The 21,051-nt window shown below is 40.1% G+C and overlaps 1 protein-coding gene across 1 annotated transcript in view; it reads right to left on the bottom strand.

Moving 5' to 3' along the window:
• GRID2 (glutamate ionotropic receptor delta type subunit 2) overlaps window positions 1-21,051 on the bottom strand; it is a 673,693-nt gene that overhangs the window by 62,343 nt on the left and 590,299 nt on the right. Inside the window, exon 14 of the mRNA XM_005418132.2 lies at window positions 1,873-2,039. Coding sequence (XP_005418189.1) covers window positions 1,873-2,039 — 167 coding nt within the window. The remainder of the gene's footprint in view (window positions 1-1,872; window positions 2,040-21,051) is intronic.

The raw sequence follows: 21,051 nt of genomic DNA, 5'->3' as shown, positions 1-21,051 counted from the left end.
GGATTTCATTTAAGTCTCCTGATGCTACGGATTCCCTAAGCATTAAGTGGAAATAGCATTTGCTTTCCTGCCAGATGCTAATATTTAAGTATTGCTTCGAAGATCCTCAGATAAAAATACCTATATATGTGCAAATTTTTATGCTTCCTTCTGCTTTGCTATAGCTCCAAGATATAATAACACACTGAAAAGCCAAAATTGTCTTATGAAATAAAATTGTACTTGGAAATGTCAGGCCTGCACAGAGCAATGATCCAGGAGTGGCTGAAGGCCCTGTATCAGAAGAAGCTCTAACCCAGCCTCTCCATGTGCCCAGTACCACGACCAAGGAGCAACTCCTTGTGCCAAGAACTATACCCACTACATAAACCCTGTCACAAGCAGTCTCTGAGGGCACTTTGGATGCATCCACCTTGGCTTCCAGAGCAGCAGGGGTGGGCAGGAAAAATGTGGGTGTGAGCTGTGTCACGTCGCTTGGCGGTTTCACCATGTTTGGTAATAAAAACACACACTGTGAAATTCCCTAATGTCTTCCAATTTTTGTACTCAAACTTACAGGGATAAGGCTGTGGAGAGGATGACTTAACACCTTGACAAGCACCTGAGAACTCTAACAAGTGGAAGAATTTCTTTGAAAGATTACAGGAAGGAATCCTACTCCTTTGTTTTGCATAGAGATCCCTAACAGTAGAGTGCCAGAGATTTTAAGCAGAGCCAGCCTGGACAGCTGGAATATGAGAGTATTAGAGTATTTGGTAAATATTTGCCTTTAATACTCATTGTAATATACAAAACATATACATGTTTCATTAAAATTAAATTTTTTGTTGATCCTGTGAAATTTTTTATGTTGCTGCTATGTTAGCACAAAATTCAGCAATGTCACTCTCAAAGTGGAACAGATTGAAAGAATCCAAGTCTTCCCTGTTCATGCAGTAGGTGTGAGCAGAGAGTGATTCCTCTGGATCTGCACAGTGTTACTTACTGGCTACTTTCTCCCCCACCACAGTCTTTGAACAAAGGCAAAGGCAATAGTCCAAATTAAACATATTTTGTGTGTTTACCTGGCAGCCACACAACAGAAATCCCATTGCAGCAACTGTAAAATTTTGCTTCATACACATAACACAAACCAACAGAAACCAGACTGAAAGACCATATACAGAGTGAAAAAAAGGGTCAGGAGACTAGCTCACTTCTTCCCCTAAGCGCCAAACTGCAGATAGAAGTTTAGTAGTTTTTTTACATTTCACACAGATCCTGATTTAGGAATCAATACTGGAGTGAAGCAGAAATACATATGCAAAGGCACAATACATACAATTAATTTAGTATTTCTGATCCCAGTAGAAACACAGTACCAGTAGCATCTCTAGAGATGGCACTTTAGTGGCCCAAGAGATCGACTAGTATGGGCATAAGCACCTATGCTTTTGGGTACTAATAGGGGTCCTTCCACCAAAACATCAAATGCTCTTGTTCATCCCCTTTAGTTATCCCATCAGTGTCCAAATTCACTTTCTTTAAGAAGCAGCTTCTGTAATAGGAAGGGTTGAGTTATGCTGACTCTCTATAACAAATGAAGCAACTCTTTCCTCATTTTCCTGCTAATGAGGTTGAGTTTATCTCATTAATATTTTTCAAAAGAAACAAGAACAATTCAAATAAGAGCAACACAAAGTGTTTTTAAAGCAGTTTCTCGAAAAGTGAATAATTCAGTGTCTCGGATAAAATGAATGTGTGTGCAAGAAATGAAGTGGATCGCAAGAACAACGTGTTTCTTTTCCTTTGCCGAAAATTAAATTAGAAGAAGGCTCCAGAGGTGAGAGAAAGCTTCCCTCAGTAGCTGCTCCTCCTGCTCCAAAGGCTTACCTTTGTGAGAAGACGTCTCGGTAGGGGCTGCCGTGCTGCAGGGCGATGCCGTATCCCCTGTCCGCGACTGTGTTGCCGACCGTGTAGAAGGAGCACTCCGCGTCGTTGATGGCCACGTACTCCAGCACCGCCGCATCCCACACAAAGGCGTAGTTCCCGTGCTTCACCTGCGGCAAACAGAGGGAAAGCTCAGGCTAGGGGCGTCCGGAAGGAGGTCAGTGCACCTGGAAATGGGGCAGTTTCAGCACAGACTGCTCTCCAAGGGAAGGGAAGTTTGGGTGCCCAGCTGCTGCCACAAAGGGCTTGGGCTGAGCGCCTTGGCTGAAACTGAAGAAACATGACCTGAGAACAATGGGCCATCAGTAACACAGTGCCATGGAGGAGATATGGACTGTCCCTTTTCCAAGAGCAAAGGAGACACCACAGTCCCTCCCCCAACACTAAATTCCACATGAAATCCCCTGTAAATGTCATAAAACCAACCATTTGGAGGGAGGGTAGGTATTCCCACTGGGAGAAGCATGGCAGGGTAGGCATGGCTATCCAGAGGGAAGACGACCACTCAGGATGTCCACATTTCAGTCATGCTCCAAGTTGTGACAGATTTCACAAACACCAATTTATCTTATGGGTTCTGTGAGTAAGATCACACCAAGTAGATTTTTTGGGATTACTTTTCTCAGCATGAGGCATTTTCACATATCTTCAAAGACTTTCACAGAACAAGATCATGCAAGCCATTTTAACTGTTTGACTAAGATAAATCCAACCAGCTCATTACACTGAAAAAGCATTTAAAGTAACATTTCCCCATCCATTCACATTTGAAAAAAATCCAAATTAAAAAAAAATTAAATATATGTGATGCATACAAAATTTAAGCATTTGTTCAGAAGCAAGCCTTTAAAAACAGAAACTCAGTCTATACAAATCAATTAATTTCTGCTTTCCAGACATATGTTTTTTTTTTTCTGAAAAAAACCCGCAATCTCTAGGTGCTCTACCAGACCCAGATCTTTTGCTGGTTTCCTCTTTCCTTGGTCTCTGTGTCAGACTTGAAGAATCCCTCTGCTTTTTTCCTGCCCCTCTGCTTGGCTTCATTTAGCTTTTTCCCTGTGCTGTATTAGGCAACTAAGCTGTAAAGCTAGGCTGAATCCATTGACTTTGTACATCTAATGGGAATAAATACGTGACAGCTAAGTGAAAAGTAAACAAAACACAAAAAGGCCATGTGGGGCCAGGCAATCCAGAGAGAATTCAAAACCAAGTCAGCATATCAAAGTAAGCAATGTCAGTACATCATTTAGATTAGGCTTTGACAATGTAGATTATGTTTTTAAAGACTGTTTACATATAAAAGTTACTGAAGCAAGTCACACCGTCTGCTTGCTCACAAGATGTAGTGCACAAGGAATGATTGCATTTGGGACACATTCCTTTTTACTGCAGGCCTGGCAAGGGAATATTTCCTATTTCCATCTGTAGGCATGGCAGGGGGAGGATTTGTGCAGATTTTGGAGCAGAAAGGGAGCCATATTATCTGTGGACTCCACAGGACTTGCAGGATAAAGAAAATTCTTTTCAAAGTGCACAAACACACACACAAATAAATGTAGGACTGGGCCAGTTTTAATCTTCAGGCTCTGGAAATTGTCAAGAATGTTTTTTCTCTCCTCTCAGTGGAGGTTTAGATTTATCTAAACAGGCAGGGAATAAGGGATAGAAGTGAATTTGCAGTCAACAAACAATACAACTGGTATGCTTGTCCTATAGGTAGTGCCACTCACAGAGCTCTTCCTAGCATGGGTTGTTCTGATCTTCCTGCAGGCACCACTTGAGTAAGAAATAGCATGACTGAGAAAAAAGCCCTTCCTAGGAGAATTTAACAGGATAATGACCAGCCTGAAAAAGGATCATGATGTGCAGAGAACAAGGGAGGGAAATAGGAGACAAAAGCAGAGGATCAGAAGACGGCAAATGAATCCTGAAAAGGATCAAATGGACTTTGTGAACAAAAGAATTAAGGGAAAGTGGGGTTCAAAACCCAAGTAATTTTACAAGTGGGACATAACCTTTGAGGTGATGGAAGGAGCAGAGGGTTATGTTTTGACATCCGCTTTTGTCCTAACTCGCCTTTTTATCATCCTAGTGCATTTGAATTCACCTAAGTGCTTGTAAGGAGACCTATCAGCTGCTCAGCTGGTCAGAAAAATTCCCTTGATTTAGCTGCCTTGTTATAAAACAACTCACAAAGAGAATATATAAAAGTGGTAAAAGCACTTACTGTCAATAATATCTGTGATGAAGTGGTATATATAGGATCCTCAGAACAGAGCTCATAATATCAGAGTTCAAGTTCCCATGAAGATATTAGTTTTCACAGATAACATCACAGTGAGCCTCAGTTAAAGTGCATGGGGCACAAAAGAGATTGAAGAGCCAGAAGGGAACATTCCCATCACCTACCTTCAACACATAATTCCTCCATGCATTAAAATACATCCTTTTTAGCATTTTTGCCCTATTCACTTACAAATCTCAGGAATTCAAAACCATGGAGCAAACCTAAGTTGTAATTGTCATGCTTGCAATCCCTCTCTTTAGAGAACTACTTCTTGATCTAACATATTTCATTGCTATCCAGTGTATTTATTCTTACTACCTTTTTTTTTTCAATACATAACTTTCCTATGTCATTCCTAGGTATTTTTGCTCTGCAGTTCTAAATACTCACACTTTGGGGCTGACACCTTTCAATTATTGATGGATCTTTCTGTTACTCAGCTGAGCTGGATATAGCTTTCTTTAATCTCTGCTTGCAAATCTATCTGTTCAGCCCTCCCAGCAGCAGTGACACTACTTTTGAACTGTCTCCAATTCTTAATTTTTATGCATGGGAGAAACACCTGTTTCACTAAGAGAGAATCAGTTATCTGCCAGCTCTGGAGCTATAGGATTTCCTTTTTAGCATACTCTTCTTCTGAGAATCAGTCTAAACTCCTTGCCCAGGGACCTTTCACACAGCTCAAGACTGGTTTTAGAGTAAAGGACTAGCATAAAATTTTGCCAGAGTATAGCATACCTGGAACACTGCTGATATTTCACAGATTTGCACCTACTCTACAGAAAGAGAAGATGATGCTCTCTGTAAAAGGACAAGAGAATTTCAGAATAAAATGTCAATTAAAAACTTTTATCCTTCTCTCTTTCTCTCTTAACATGGGAAGCACATATTTTGCAGCACTTCAATAGGTATGCAGAAGACTTCTACTTTTGGGGCTCAAAATCAACAGCAAAAATTCCAGCTCTGTACTATGAGAAAAAGTTAAGGAACTTATATTCAGCCAGGTATGGGAGCTAAATGAAAGCAGAATCTCCTTGGGAGAAAAAAAAAAGGATCCATGTGACACATTTAACTCACTACTCCACATTTAACTCACTACTCCCAGAAGAACTGCATCCCTGATTCTCATTATATTGATCCCATTATATATTACATTTCCTCACCATTATATTGGCCTTTTGTGTAGACACAGCAACATACCAGGATGGTGGCAGAACTGGATGCTGCTCACACATGGCCATGCAGCCCTGGATGGCCAGGGAGGAGTTTGTAGGAGGGCAGCACATTATCATTCTGCAGCACCCCCAGCTCGTCAGTCCACTGGGGCATGGAGAAATGACACTTCACTCTCATTCCCTGTGCCTTCCTACCTGTCACTACGGCAGAGGCTAAAAAGACTTTGAGTATCTGATATGTATTGTCATAGGATAAAAAAAAAACAACACCAACAAAACCAGGCAAAATTGAAGCTGTTAGTTGTTCATCAGGGTATTTTGAACTCATGCACTGCAGTGGTCATTACGTGAAACTGGGAGGTGTGGTACCACACAGAAATGCTTGACTTGACTTCATGGTCCTGTGAGCAATTCAGAAGGAGTTACTATAAAAATGGTTGTTTCACAGAACAGGAGTCATCAGCACATAGATGTTAAAACTATTTCTATAGGGCTCTTATATTTCTGTTTTCCATCACTGAACACTTAAAAAAATTTTCTTTGCTGAAGCTCTGTCTGTAGATATTAGCTCAAATTTATCCTGGATGATTCCACCAAAAACCCATTGAGTTACAAGAGGAAACCCTTTAAAGCCATTACACTGTTGCATATGCACATATTTTATGCCAACAGGGAAGAGGGATATGGATAGTATTTCTTGTTACAGCTAACCCGCTCATGCACAGTAAGTTGAATAGTGTATTTGTGTACAACTCTGGCATTCTAAAAGCACATTTCTAGGTCTAGCAAATGCTAAATTAAAAAAAAATTGTAAGTAAACAACAACCAATTGCTGTAATTTTTCATACTTGTATTCTTGGATAATGTCTTTTCTGTATTTTGAATTCCTCTATAAAAGAAATACAGATAATCCTCATGAAAGAAAAAATCCAAAACCCACAATAGATTGCAGGTTAAAAAGAACTGGCAGTTATTTTTCCTGAAGACCTCTTTTAAATATTTAATTGTACATAAAATGTGTTAACTGTTATAAAAACAATGGAACTCCCAAGACCAGGGAATCTTAAGTTTAAACTGATTAAAATGATATAAATTTTCTAGAAGAAAATCTGAAAATTGTTAGATAGTGCTGATGAAGCCCATTTTCTGAACTCCCTGTGCCTACACTCCTGAGACACAGTGGTGGTGCTGTTTCTACTCCTTTCCATCATCAGTCAGGTGCCAACTGCTGAACACCTTTCCCTGCCTATGAAGTTGCCAGCTGCAGTATTTGCTGTATTTTAGCCAAAAGCAGAAGCAGACTCCTCTGCAGCATAGCAGCAGCAGCTCCAGCTCTGACCTAAACCCAATCAAGGACGCTGATTAATTACCTGCTCCCTACAGCACTTTGAGGGTCCTGTTCTCCAGAAGGGGCCAGTCTACTGCAAAGAGGAAAATACACCATCCAGTGCTGCTAGCTAGACCTGTGCCCATCAGTGTGGAGCTGAGACTTTGGCATATATAAATACATAAATCACATTTTTGATACACTCTTGCCATGTTCAGCAAGTGTGCAGCAGCTACAGCCTGCAGAGGGCTGTGCTCCTTTCTACAAAACAGCCGAGGCTGCTATTACATATGGAATGAAGGAGAGGGGAGAAGATTGAATGAACATTTGCAAGTAGATGAGTGAGAGCTGGTATAGGTAATGTGGATATTGTACTCCAAAGAGGGGAAAGGAAAAGATGAAATCTGGGGCAGAATTGTCAAATGTTGGCAAACAGCTTGATGGCACTCACAAGAGAGGATGTTTTTTCAGCAGAAGGGGGAAACACTTTCCATAATCCTCTTGCAGGAGGCCAATGAAGTTGCTGTTTATCAGGCTGCAGCAGAAGTCAGATCTACCCTGAGAGAAATTCTTATTTGCTAAATTGTTTTCCTCAGGGGAGCAAGGTTTCAAGTCTTGGTTTTGTTCACAAAGGGCACAAATCTAGCTGACTTCTATCTGGATCCCAGTAACATAAAACCTTACATTTCTGCTTTGTTGAATAGACCCCACTGATTTACAAAAGTAAATCTTTCCATACATCCAAAGTACAATTTTGGCACTTCTTGCCCCACATTCTTGCAGGACATCATGCATGGCTGATCTGCATGGCTTAAGAGTGAAATGCAATCATGCAGTCAGGGAATCTGAATCTGACTGACAGCTCTCTGCACTGCAAGACAGGAGCTGGATTCCCATGGCAGTTTAGAGCACAGAATAAAAATCCATATATATATACATAACTCTATTCAGTCATCAAGGCAACCAGCAACTACTACTGCTACTACTACCACCACCTTTAATATGTAATTTTGCAGAGTCTATAGAAAGTTATTTAAATTCAAGGGCCACTATTTGTAAAACATGGAAATGTATTCTTTGTACTTATTCAAACAGAAATGTGTGGAATAGTTTCTCAAAGCATCATTGAGGCCAGATGCAAACAGCAGCAGGAAAATGAAACACCTGGAAGCTTAAGGGAAGAACAAGAGGTTAGAAATCCCAGCCTCACCTCCTCTTCAGTATGAAGTTTATCTTTCACTACAGTGCCATAACAGCTTGAATGGCATGTCTATTTGTTACACATAAAATTTAATCAGGAAAAACATTAATTCTCATATGCAACCTGCCATCAATTTCTGGAGAAAAACCTCATGATCACATGTTCACTTGTTCCACTGGGCAGATCTTTTAATTGATCCAGAATAGGAATTACTCAGGTATGAGAGCTCTGTAATGAGGGAGCACCACAGTGTCAGAACTTTCCCAGCGCTCAGCGCTTTCACGTTTTGTCATTGCAATTAAAGGTATCTTGTAAGTTAACAAGAAAGAAAATAACAAGTGGAGCAAAACAGTGGAGGCCAATTGAAGGCACATTTCTGAGGGTGGTGGGAGAACAGAGCCAGCTGCTTCTTCAGGTAACTACAGCAAAGCACTAAAAAACCAGCAGATCGTGCTGATCACTGACATGCAGCTAAACCACGGGTTTGCTACAGCAAACATTCATTTCAGATAGAAGAGACACATGAGAAAAAAAATCTCAGCAAAGCAGGCCTTTGAAAGCTAAGGAAGCAATATATTTTTTTATTATGCCAGCTTTTCATCTATTTTTTGACAACTAAGTGCTGCAGATAGCAATGCATACTATTTTAAGAGTATCAGTAGTGAAGGTCATATACAAAAGTTATATGAAGGCACTTCAGAAAATGAGATCTGTGGCAACCAAGTGGCAGTCTCAATAATGGGGCAAATTTAAACCAAATGTTGCTGAGGTGATTCCCCTCTTCTGATAAATTAATATTTTTTGTGGCAGTTAATTCCCAATAAAAAAATCTTTAAATAAGGAAACATACATGGGTCAATACTCTTCATTTGGGTAAAAAAATCTTGTGGATTAAAGTACCATGAAGAAGTTAAATACAGGTGAATATAGAAAAGCAACATCCCTCTTTATATTAAATCAATCCAGTATGATGCTCACTGAAGGGTTTTTGTCACCCTTCTTTAGAAGAGAATCCTAACTGCAATTCTTGGGCAGATTCATTTTTCAAAGACATGCTTACTGAATACCAAGTGCAAGTAGAGAAAAATCATTAAAAGTCAAAAAACTACTCATCAAAACCATTCATCAGTTGAAAAAGAACTTTAACCACAAGAAAAAACTTTGCAAAACTACCAGTGATACTGAAAAATTCCACAGTAGAAGCTCATTTGAAATGAAATACTTTCATTTTTTAAACTTATTTTAAAGAAACTGACTTATCTTCCAGTTTTTTATATTCCTCATACATGAGCCCTGACCACTTTCCAGCTGGTAATAGGATTCAAGATGTCCCACTACTCACACAAAAGAATTTAACTATCTTCTTTAAAACCATTGTATTCTTCCCTTTTTGATAAGCATCTCCTGCCCAGATATGGAAGGAGCCAGCTTGGTCCAGACACACAATCTTGAAGCTTCAAAAGAAAAGTTTCCCAGCCCTTCTTTTCCCCCTCTCAGAAAGCACACTGCACAGCAGTTTTGCATGTTTCCCCTCATTCTGCTAAGCTGCAGGACACAGGGAGCACTGACTGCTGGCAACCTGCACAAGCTTGGGCTGGAGTGTGCAGGAACTGGCTTGCATGATGAAGCCCAGTGCTTCCACATCACTTTGCCTGCATACAGGCTTTGGCTGCCTCAAAATCCTCCTCTTCCTCTGGAAAACCTGTGTGAAACCACTTCTCTTCTCTAGCAGTGAATCTTCCCACTAAGTGCAGCAGCATGGAAAGAAGGAAACTGGGATTTGTCCCCACCCCTTCAGGTTTGTGCCTTTCAGCAACACCTGGCACCCCTTTCTCTGAGAGCTCAGTAAAGGCTGCCATAGGGCGTCTCTAAGCATTTCTTTTGCAAGGCTGTAAGTTCAGGCTGCAGCACAGACAGGTTTTTAATGCCAGCACACCCTCCCTTGTGACTGGCTTGCCAGGTCCTTGGAGACCCCACTGCTGAATGCATTTTGATTCTTGCAAGAAGGTGTTCTGAACCCACAGGAAAGGAGAACATTACAGATTTGAGCTATGAAGGTTTTCTCTCTCTTTTGCAGTTTAGGACCCATGGAAGACATCAAGAGCTGTGGCAGGGGGAAGAAGACCAGTGCAGTCACATTTTTTACTCAGTTCAGGCTGCCTTCCAGCTGTCACCATGCAGACAACTGAGAAGATGACACAACAGAACAACTTGTCACAAAGTCCTTGTAACTTTTGAAGCTAGCTCCTGTCTCTGCTGCCCTGCCTGCAGTCACAAACTAGCAAGTCAAACCCCTCAGACAAAACAGAGAATACAAATAATGCTGCTGGAGTCACTCACAGTGCACAGCCAGGGCTGCCAAGCAGAGCAAGGCCAGACAAAGGAGCAGGCACCCAAGCTCTGTATGTGCAAAGGTAAATAAAGATGTAAGCAGTATCCAGAAGGAGTTTCAAGTTCAGACAGCACCCAAAATAGCGAAACAGCTCCTAAACATTCTCCATAGCCATCCAGGGATTTAATGTTTACTGCTACTGTAATTTCAGGTGATAGCTGGGCTTTTGCATCTTTACAGCGTGAAATACTCACAGCCTTTGCCTTCAAATGTACACAGAGCAGTTCATCTCTGGCCACGAGCATTTCCACTTTTCCAGGGTTATAACATTGATTTTGGCACAGCTTTGTAAATTACAAATGAACTGCAAGTCACACACTTCCCTTATATTTGCTTCCAATTCATCCTGACCTGCCCACCCCATAGCTCAGGTGCCAGAAATCAGTTACAGATGACAGCACTGAGAAACAGCTGCCAAATATCATCTGAAAATAAATAAATTACTGAAAAACAATCACTTGAGCTCGAGGAGTCATTCAGAATCAGTATTTTTCATGAATGATTTTTAATCCTTTCTTTGTCCTGGAACAGGAGTCAACAGAAATTCCTGTGTGGGACACTTGAAATTCAGAAATGTAATGTTAAACATAGAACTTTTAATTGGTGAAAGTAATAGATTGAGCTGGACAGAAATTAATTATCTTCCTGCACAAGGAATTTCAAGATATTGAGCTAAGGAAAAAATCACAACTTTTGGAACCAAAAGCAATAAAAAAATCCAAACTGGAGAATATTTTATTCCAAAAAGTGGACTTCAATTGGAATTATTTTCCCTGCAATGGATTAACATTTCAAAATAAAAAAAATCCATTTTGATAATAAAGAGGTTAGAATTGAATATGATAATACCCTATGAAGACATGTTGACAATTTGAATGCTTTTGAAGCTACGTAGTATTTTATAATAATACTTTTTTCCCTTACAGTTTCAGTTTCAATTATGATTATATTCCAGCGAATAAACCCCTAATGATAATTCACTCTGGTTTACTTGAGCCATGCTTTTAGCCATATTATAAAAATCTAAATATGTATCAATAGAAACAATAAGCAATTGTGTTTCCTGCGCAATTCTTGATTTCCTGCAAGTATAATAAATCATGGAAACTTTTCTCTTTATGTTGCCTAAGCCTGTCAGATTCAAACTTGGACAAAATATGCTGAAGAATCTCATTATATCATAAACCAGGATAGTTCTTTGGTAAACACACATTACAATTAGTCACCCAGTCTTACTTATTTTTTTAATTTGAATTTGATCTGTATACCCCATGTCATTGGGTATACAAAAAGAATACAACTGGGTTAAAATCAACTACTTGTTCTAGTCCTACAACATTAGTAAAAATGCCAGCCAAGGTATTTTTGAGATGAGTGATGAGAAAAGTAAAGTACTTATGAAGGTGAAAAATTTTTCATCATGAAGATTCAAGGTAATCAGAACTTATTTGCCATTTTAAAATGAAGTAGCATTTCAGCTAGAATTAGGAACATCAACTGAGATTTTCTTAGTTGAACAATGCACCTGAAAAACAGGTTTTTGTGCATGCAGTGTGGACAGCTAAGTGCCCAGCCAATCATGTACACCAGTAAACATCTTACTTGAGTGAATGAAATAATTTCATTACTTAGCACCAAACTATGGGAAAGGAAATTGAAAAACACATGCAATAGCATCATAATAAAATCATGATCTCAATATTTTAGCACTTCATCCAATGTGTAGCTGCTATCACCCAGCATCTGTGCAGGGATGGCTTGAAAAAGGCCACCACCTTGTTAGGAAATCATTCTCATCAGTGTTGTCTTATTTATTTCACTGACAAACAAGTTGGACTATGTCTAAAGAATGAATGTCTACACTGCTGTTGCTTTCTAGCTACATTTATATCACAACCTAACTTAAAAACAACTTCTCTTACAGGACTCTCCCATGAGAAGGACAGTGTTGGACACATGTACACTAAATGCAGGGAAGAACGGCAGTTTTTCTCTGGCTTTCAAAAAACGAGGTACTACATTGCACAGGAACATGTGAGCTGCCAGCACAGTGGCAAGGGTGGAGAAAGGCCTTAACTGACTGCCAAAGCAGAAAAATAATAATTTACTTGCCCAGTTCTATATTATTGTCATGTTCCTTGTTCCTTCAGCATGGATTTTTAAATGGAAAACGATGACACAACTTGCTTCTTAATTTGTTAAGTGATACTAAAGGATGCTACACAGCTTCTGACACACTGCTGATAAGTGCCTGACCAAGTTTTCAGAAAAAGCAGCTACATGCCTGCATCTGTACAAACAGCCTTGCAGCTGTGCACTGCTCTGGGGGCAGATACAGCTCCTTTCTGTGTGCAGCTCTATTAAAACTTCATCAGACACAAAGGTAAAATACAATTCCTACATCTATGTCAAGTCTAATACAGTAATTAAATTTTAGGAAAAACTTTAATTTGCAAGACATACATAAGAAAGCAGAGTAAATAAAATGCCAGAAAAATATATTCCCTTTATTTTATGGATGACATATCTCTGAAGAGCATATTATATTAGAGCTGAAGAAGGTAAAATGACAATAATATTTTCTCTTGTCTCTTTTAAAATTTCTTTTGAGTTGCGTTTATTCCTTTTTGTCATATTTCAAATTATTTAGAGCTGAATAATGCAAGTACAATGGGAATCTGAGGCCCAATACAGGCATCTACATTTGGCAGCTGGTGAATAACTAATAATCAGACCAATGGGCTTACTCTGTCCCTGCATGGGGAACACACTAGAATTTAGGTCTAGCAATGGATGAGCTGAATGAATGAGTTAAATCACAGACTGTAAAAATATTACAACAGCATAATAAAAAAATAAAGAAATCTACCAATTGAGAATAACATGATAAAGGTGAGATCAAAACTGCAGTTAAAAATTTACATGGGTCTTGTCATGCTTCTCTTAGTCTAAAAATTTTATGGAGTAGTAATAACTAAAATAAATGGAAAGTGTGCAGTATAAGTCCTGACAGGATACAATTTGATGCAGTATCAGTCCTAAAGTGTACCATGTGAAATTCTATCAGGACTGAAGAAACTCCACCAGGCCTTGGACTAGTACTAGAAAGAAATTAGAAAAAAACCTTCTGTAAGCTTCTTTGTTATTTGCTTGTAATTTGTCTTCCTTCAGCCAGGAATGGATCTGGATGTGATATAAGGTTATGTTAAATAATTCTTGCTGTCATGAGATTTCCCCTTTGCAACTCTGTTCTCAAGGTTTGCAGCAGCCAAGTCAGTTGCAATTGGTGGATGGAAATACAAATTGGGCTGAGGTCTACCACTGACTGTTTCCAATGGATGCCAAATTTGAGCTCAAGATTTTTCATGTTGGATGTAGGGAGAAATTAACTTTGCAGGTATGAGAAAGGGTGTGGTAGAAAGACAGAGAAAACCTTTGGTGGGATATTGGAGGGAGATGGAGAAGCCAAATGATTAGAGGCTGAATCTGGCAACTCAAGATTTTGAAAGGCAGGACACTAGTTTGGGAAGAGAGAGCTACAGCAAGACAGATAGCAAAATCCATCAGATAAAAAAAAAATTATGTGATCTTTAGCTACATGCTTGGCTGATATTTCCATTCCACTAAATTTAAATTTTTCAAAATCACTATAGTGTCTAAAAAGGTGGGGAGACTCTCAAAACCATACATGACAGGATGTCTTCAGAAGTACAATTCTCTAACTCAAGATTGCTATTGGCATCTATCAAAAGACAAAATAATACCCTGAATATTTTCCACAACTGTTATAATTCACAAAAATATGCTATATGTCATTATATTAGCCAGAATTTCGGTATGAGCTCTTTTGAATTACTTCTGGGTTTGCCTAGTTCGATTCTTTTTTGAAATCTCAGAAATTTCCCCTGTCTTTGCTTTGTTCCATCTTCAGCTCATTTTGTTAGATCTGAAACGATTTAATGATCACTCTAACCAAGAATAAGATACTGTTTAAAGAAAACCAGCTCCTTCATTTAGCTTTCAGCACAACCATAGCATAATTAAAGATGTTCAGTTCAATAATAGCATAATCTGAAGGACTGGAAGCACTTTGCAAATGTTCATTAACCAATCCTCACATTTTCCTTTTGTAAGGAAACATTCCTGCTTTAGCTGTTTACACCTGCCAGATGTGCACCTACACTGTTATGTGCTACCTCTTGACTGTGAAATGCTGTGAAACACAACATTTGGAGTCCAAGAGATTCATACAACAACTTGAGTGTAGAGACATGACTTGGGAAAAATGTTAGCACTCGAGGCCAAATTTTTGATCCTGAAGATCGTGCTGCTGATAGCCACCTAATATTTTTCATGTCAAATTGTGCTTTTGAGTATGCACTGGCTGTGGGCCTCCCCTCTTTGAGGGATGAGCAGACTGGTATCTATTGTACCAATTCTCAGTGAAAACCCATGAATGAGGTGACAGGGTATTGTTCCCAGTCCAGCAGCTCTCAAGTGCATACTTTAATGTCACATAAAACAGGGCCATGCTCAGAACTCCTGCCAGGTGTGAAACAAAATGTAAAGGTTTTCAGACTTGGCTTTGTCACATTTTTTTGACCACATGCAGTTTAGAAAGCAAGGCCATGCCATTTCTCCATGCTGCAGGACACAAAGTATTGTTTTCAGTGTCTTCCAGAGGTAACAAATTCAGACCTTTTTGGACCAAGTTATGTTGCAGTATCTTAGATCAATCACAAGACATGTCCTGGTCATCAATATCTTGTAAAACAGAGTATTAAGGAACTGCATCCAGGACTGAATGGAAGATTGAAGAGAAATTTAGAGGTTCCTTGGGAATTTGTATTAGAGAGAGACAGGGACAAGACTCACTACAGGGGAGGGGCCATGTCCTAGATTTGTTTACTTACAGGGTGAGAATTTCTAGAAAAATATTTGTCTTTGTTTTGCCTAGGATGGTTCATTTCCTTCATAGTAGCTAGTATGGGTTGTGTTTTGGATTTGTGCTGCAAACAGTGCCAATAGCACAGGGATATCTTCATTACTGCCGAACAGAGCCTGCACAGTGTCAAGGCCTTTCCTGCTCCTCCCACCATTCCACCAGTGAGGGACCTGGGGGTGTATGAGGAGCTGGGAGGGGGCACAGCTGGTACAGCTGACCCAAGGACATCCCACCCCATGTGACATCATGCTGGGCATATACAGCCAGGGGAAGAAGGGGGGAACATCCAAAGTGATGGTGTTGGCCTTCCCAAGAACCTATTACACATGAGCCCTGCTTTCCTGGGGATGGCTGGACTCCTGCCTGCCTGTGGGATGTGGGGAACAGACTCCATATTTTGCTTTGGTGGCTTTTGTGGCTTTCTCTTTACTTATTAAACTGTCTTTATCTCAAGCTGTGAGTTTTCTCACTTTTACTCTGCTGATTCTCTCCCCCATCCTGAAATGAGGGGAAGTGACAGAGTGGCTGTGTGGGGCTGCGATGCCAGCTGGGGTTAAACCATGGCTGCATTACAAGGAAATCCTGCTCTGAGGTCAGAGAGATAAAACAACACAATTCCACCCTTTGATTGATGCTATGACCAGAACCCTTACAGACTTTTATAATACAGCTGCTTATCTGCTGGGTTTTTCATTACAGATGCATTGTGTTTTCCACCCATCTTGATACAGCCCCTGGGATTGATATCTCTCCCTGTCTTACATTCAGTGGGGAATGGGGTGTGTTTTATTTGATTAAATAGCCCTTCTGCAAACAGCCATAAACACCAATCAGCCCCCACGCAGCAGGAAAGCTTTAGAGCTGGGAATAGTAAACAATTCTCTCCTGCCATTGTAATTCAGGAAGGGAGTTGTGCAGCCTATCTAGAGCAGTTATTTCATGCAAAAGAATAGAAGAATGATATGTGATTACAGACTAGTTAAAATGCTTCTTAAAATACTCCACATGGCACTTTAATCCTCTCCTCCCATAGCTTGGCTCTTGAAAAGAAACTCAATTTATTGCAGTCACATTTTCATACTGGACAACTCTACCACCTAATTCAAATGCAAGGAGACATAAACTGCTTGATGGCAATTTAACTAAAGAGAATAAAAGGTGGAAAAAACCCCAATTATAACTACTCCTCAGCCTAAGGAAACATTCTGCTTATTTAATAGAAGAACTTTAGCTTTATATTTTCAGTTGGCAGACTTCAGGAAAGCCTACTTGCCTACCTAGCAATAAGAATGGAAAAGCAAAGCACCCCCAAAAGCCTCTGCTCACATGGTGACACCAGACCGTGGTGTAGCTGACAACTTGTGCAGAGGGGACTTGCTGCTTACTGGAATTATCTTTTAAAGAAATAACCCCCTACACATCCCAACCTCAGGGTTTTGTTGGCATGAGTATGGTTTAATCCCACAAAAGTTAATCATAGGTTCTGGCATGCCTCTGAGGAATTACTTTTGTATAACAACTGTCCAGGTTGACCACCTGATCTGCTTCAAACTGGTCCTCTTTCTCCTCTCTCCCTCCTTAAACACAACATAATTTTCTTTTTCCTTCTAACACTGTGAATAAATGAATAAGTTGAATTGATTGAAATAAATCAATAAAATTATATATTCCAAGAGAATGCAGTTTTACCAGAATATTTCCCACTATATATATTGAAATGACTGTCAAAAAGCAGCCAGCAGCAAAAGTCTGCTCAGTCTCTTGTCTCCCAGACCAGACCCATTTTCGGATTAGAGATCTCTCTGGCTGTAAATCTTCTATGTGCAATCCAATGCACACAGGTATTTAGAAGCACAGACCTGGAGTTTTTAAAACAACCACCATTTTGTGGATGCAGAGGGTTCCTCTTTTGTATTTGAAAAATTACACTTTTTTGGGTTTTATTTCTCTCCATGGCATCTTAAACTCTCCTGGTTTGAGACTCAGATGACTGTAAGGGCAATCATCTCTTTTAATTATATCTTCTGATATCTTAGAGGCTTGATACTTATACATGTTAGAGACTAGAAATGTTGATTTTCCCAAGTGTTCTGCTAGTGCTTTTTAGTTTGCAATTAAATTTTCCTGTGCCATTCTTATTACTTCACAAGCATGTCATTGCTTACCAATATGTTTATTAATGTATTGCCTATTCATGGATGATACTGAAAAAATTTGCTGTTGGAGCAGATACAGGCTGTCCTCATCTATCCATTTTTTTTTCTTTTCTCTGACTTCCAGCTCTAAGAGTTTCAGAAGGAAAAAATTCTGAATCGTTTCATGAGGAACTGTTACGTGTCTTTCAGTGGAGACTTCCTACAGATCTACTCACTGCAATTGCTTTTGCTGGTCTCCAGAACAGATATTTTGTTTGTTTAGTGACAAGTTGTTGAACAGAAATTACCTAAAGCTATCAAAACTGTCGATGAGTGATTGGTATAGCAGCTCCAAAATCATGAGACAAGGTCCCTTTGTTACCTCTTATGCTTCTCTCATGATTTTAGACTTGCAGCCTCACAAAGTCATGCTTTAAGGCTGGAACATAGGGATGCATAAAATGCACTCTCTCATTATTTCTATTCATCTCTCTTTCCTGTTGCATATATCCTTCAAACAACCTGACATTCGAGCCCATCATTTGCATTTGTTAATGCAGCACAGAGTATTTGGGTATTATTAAAATATGTTAATACACGAAAATGATAGCTGCAAACATTTAAGCAAGAAAGAGAATACACCACCAAGGTCTGTGCCTGGAGCAAGAGTGTGCTCTCCTGCCTCCATCTACTGATCATGAGACAGAGCCTGCATTTCCCCTGTCTGTGTGTGATACACCCCCAGAGCAGCCCAACGCGCCAGGAGCCTGCAACTGGGCTTCAAAGTGACAGGTGGAGTTTGGGAAAGCTCCATCTGACTGCAAATGGAAAATGTTGCACAGATCAACGGTGAAAAATTGTAAGCTGATGGAGATAACAAAGGGGATGTGTAACAGTGTGGAGAGGTGAAAGGTGGAAAGAAGAAAGAAATTAGAGATCTGGGGAAAAGTTGGAGCTGCTGTTATCCAAACAGAAGGGACAGGGGGTCAAAAAGCAGACAAATGAAAAAGTAAGAGGGAGGAAACCAAGTGAAGCGAGAATTCAGAAGGAAAAGAACAAGCAGAGCTTGCTGGAGCTGTGTAGGAGTCTGTGTAGTCCCCAGACACTCTTGGGAGGGTGGTGTTACTAATCTTCATCAACCTAGAAATGTTACAGAACCTCTGCAGGAAAAGCACTAAGTTAATGGAGATAAAATGGAGAAATAAGAGCTCACAGGACCAGAATAACAGATGCCTGATAACTTGTGTGTCCCCTGTAGCCAAACAAGAATGCTCCAAATACCAAACTACTCTTTGTCAGGAATCTTCTTTGTCAGGACAACAAGAATGCAAAATAATGTAGCAATTTTTGACAGAAATTTTCCACTGATGCTTTTTAAAAAGGGATCTGGAACTAGATTTAGGCACAGAAGAAAACGTGTGGTTGTTAAATGGCACGAATTCAAATCTTTCGTCACCCTCCCATAGGAAAATGTCTGCAAGAGGTGACCTGAAGAAGTAAAGGAATAACTTTAAGTTATTTTTTGCTTGTCCCAAGCTTTTCTTCCCTACAGATTGCACAGACACGACCCATATCTGATGTGACCAGACTGGGAAAACATGCCTGGCAGTTTGTAACTTCCATCAGGAGTCCCTCTGGTTTAATAAAAAGCAATGAACATGCTACTCAAAAATCCAAAGAAGGGAATATCCCCCCAGAAGCTGCTGACACAGGAGGAGGTTCACTGCACTGAGGCACCTCAGCACAGCTTGCTCATCCCTCATCCTACAGTTTTTGGTCATTTAAAGCTGTTGGTCACAACCTTTTTTGCTGAGGCAATGCCACAGACTGAAGAGCCTGGGAAGGTTGCATATAAAATTCTAGCAACAGCATTAGAGGTAGATTTATGGCTTGGAAAAAGTTACAAACCTTTATTATCTAGCAAAAGTTTCCTTGCATTGCTTTTTCATTTTATTTATATCCAGCGTGTTTTCACTGTAAGATGCCACACCAGAACCAATATCACTCCAGCAGCAGGGCCCAAATAAGCACTGAAACCTTACTGAAGTGACCCCTCAGTACCTTTCTGCCCCAAAGAATCTGCATCTCCCAAACCCTTCCTGGCCCCTGCAGCAGATAAACTTTGGTTTTAATTGAGAGAGCAACATGCAGCAGAACTTCCATTTTGCTGCAAATATATCTGTGAAGACATTTCCAGTCTTGTACTCTTTAATAAATCCTGTGTGTTACTCAGGAGAGGGTTTGTAACAGCCTCCAGGAGAGCTGTTTCTCTTTCAGACCTCTCCCATGCTAATGCATAATAAATGCACTCATCACCTACTAAATACTCACAAACCTTTTCTTTTACAGAATATGACAACAGCATTGCTCTGTCAGATGTAAATATGCCCAAACTAAGCTACTCATTTGTAGGGGTGGGTTCAGCATCCTTTTCTGTTTATACCATCCTTTCTAACAGATGCCTCCCTAACAGAGTGTGACCAGCTCAGAAAAATTAGGCAACAAATAATACTAGCAAAAAAAATTCCTGTGAGCATTATCCTGATATGCTCATGCTTAGCATTTACAACCACTGACTGAAAATGCACCCTTTCTCTTAAATTATTTCCTAATTGTCAATTTTCTTACTCCCTGATACCTTCCAAAATTTTTGATCCTGTAAAAATCCCAGCTTCACGACAGAACTTGGAATTTCTACAATTAATCACCTGCCAGTGCAAATGAAAGCAGTATTCATGCTGCTTAGTTATTCAGAAATTAAAGTCTGCCACATATAATGCTTGGGATTATGCTATTCAGATGTGGTGGGGCCATGGAAACAAATGGGGATACATACTAGTCTGGCAGCAATCCCCAAAGTGCTCAGCACCAGAAAAAGGCACCAAAAGAGACCAAGTCCTCACACAGGAAGCCACAAGCAGTTACTCCACATGTGGTGATCAAGGTACACTCGCCATTAGAGTGTAGTGTCCCCACCTTCCCTGTCTATCAGGCACACCCAAAGTTCTCCAGAAGTAACAAAAAACCCAACCATCCAGCCAAAAAAGAAACCAAAAAAACCCCAAGCTGCTATTTTTTATTTCAGCATCTGGAGACGGGGGGCTATTTCACACACAATTAGTTCTACTAACATGCAAAAACTTCCACTTTTTGCACGTGCCTGAGGGTAATTTTAGACCAAATGGCTGACAATGCACCCTGGCCTGATAGTGGCAGCTGCCCCTACACTCCTACAGAGCTGTGCTCCTGCCATCAGGACAGGGATGCAACTCTGGATGTTTTGCTCATGAGTCCATCTTAATTAGTCCAGTTCCACATAAGAAAAACATCAAGTGAAATCTCCACTCGCAAAGGAATCAGTTTTTCTCTCTGTACTGTTTTGTCCTATAAAAAGACAACTGCAGGGTTAGACACAGGCCAAGGTGGGAGGTACTGAGCTCTACATTTGGCCGTCAGGATGAAGGATGGGGCCCACTCCCCCATCCCATGCTCAAAGAGCTGTCATCCATCCTTTCTCCTGCTGAGAAGTCTGGACTCAGCTCTCTGCAAATTCTACAGGACTGAAGCAAAATTAGGTCCTCAGAGTATATTTTGCGGTTTCTTATTTTTATTGCCATTTCTAGTCATGGAATATGATCTTAGTTTGGTAGGTACTGTACA

This window comes from Geospiza fortis, unplaced genomic scaffold (assembly GCF_000277835.1).
Source record: "Geospiza fortis unplaced genomic scaffold, GeoFor_1.0 scaffold11, whole genome shotgun sequence".
In the NCBI taxonomy this organism is placed as follows: Eukaryota; Metazoa; Chordata; class Aves; order Passeriformes; family Thraupidae; genus Geospiza; species Geospiza fortis.
Note: the sequence above shows the minus strand (reverse complement) of the source record. Positions and strands in the feature narration are given on the sequence as shown.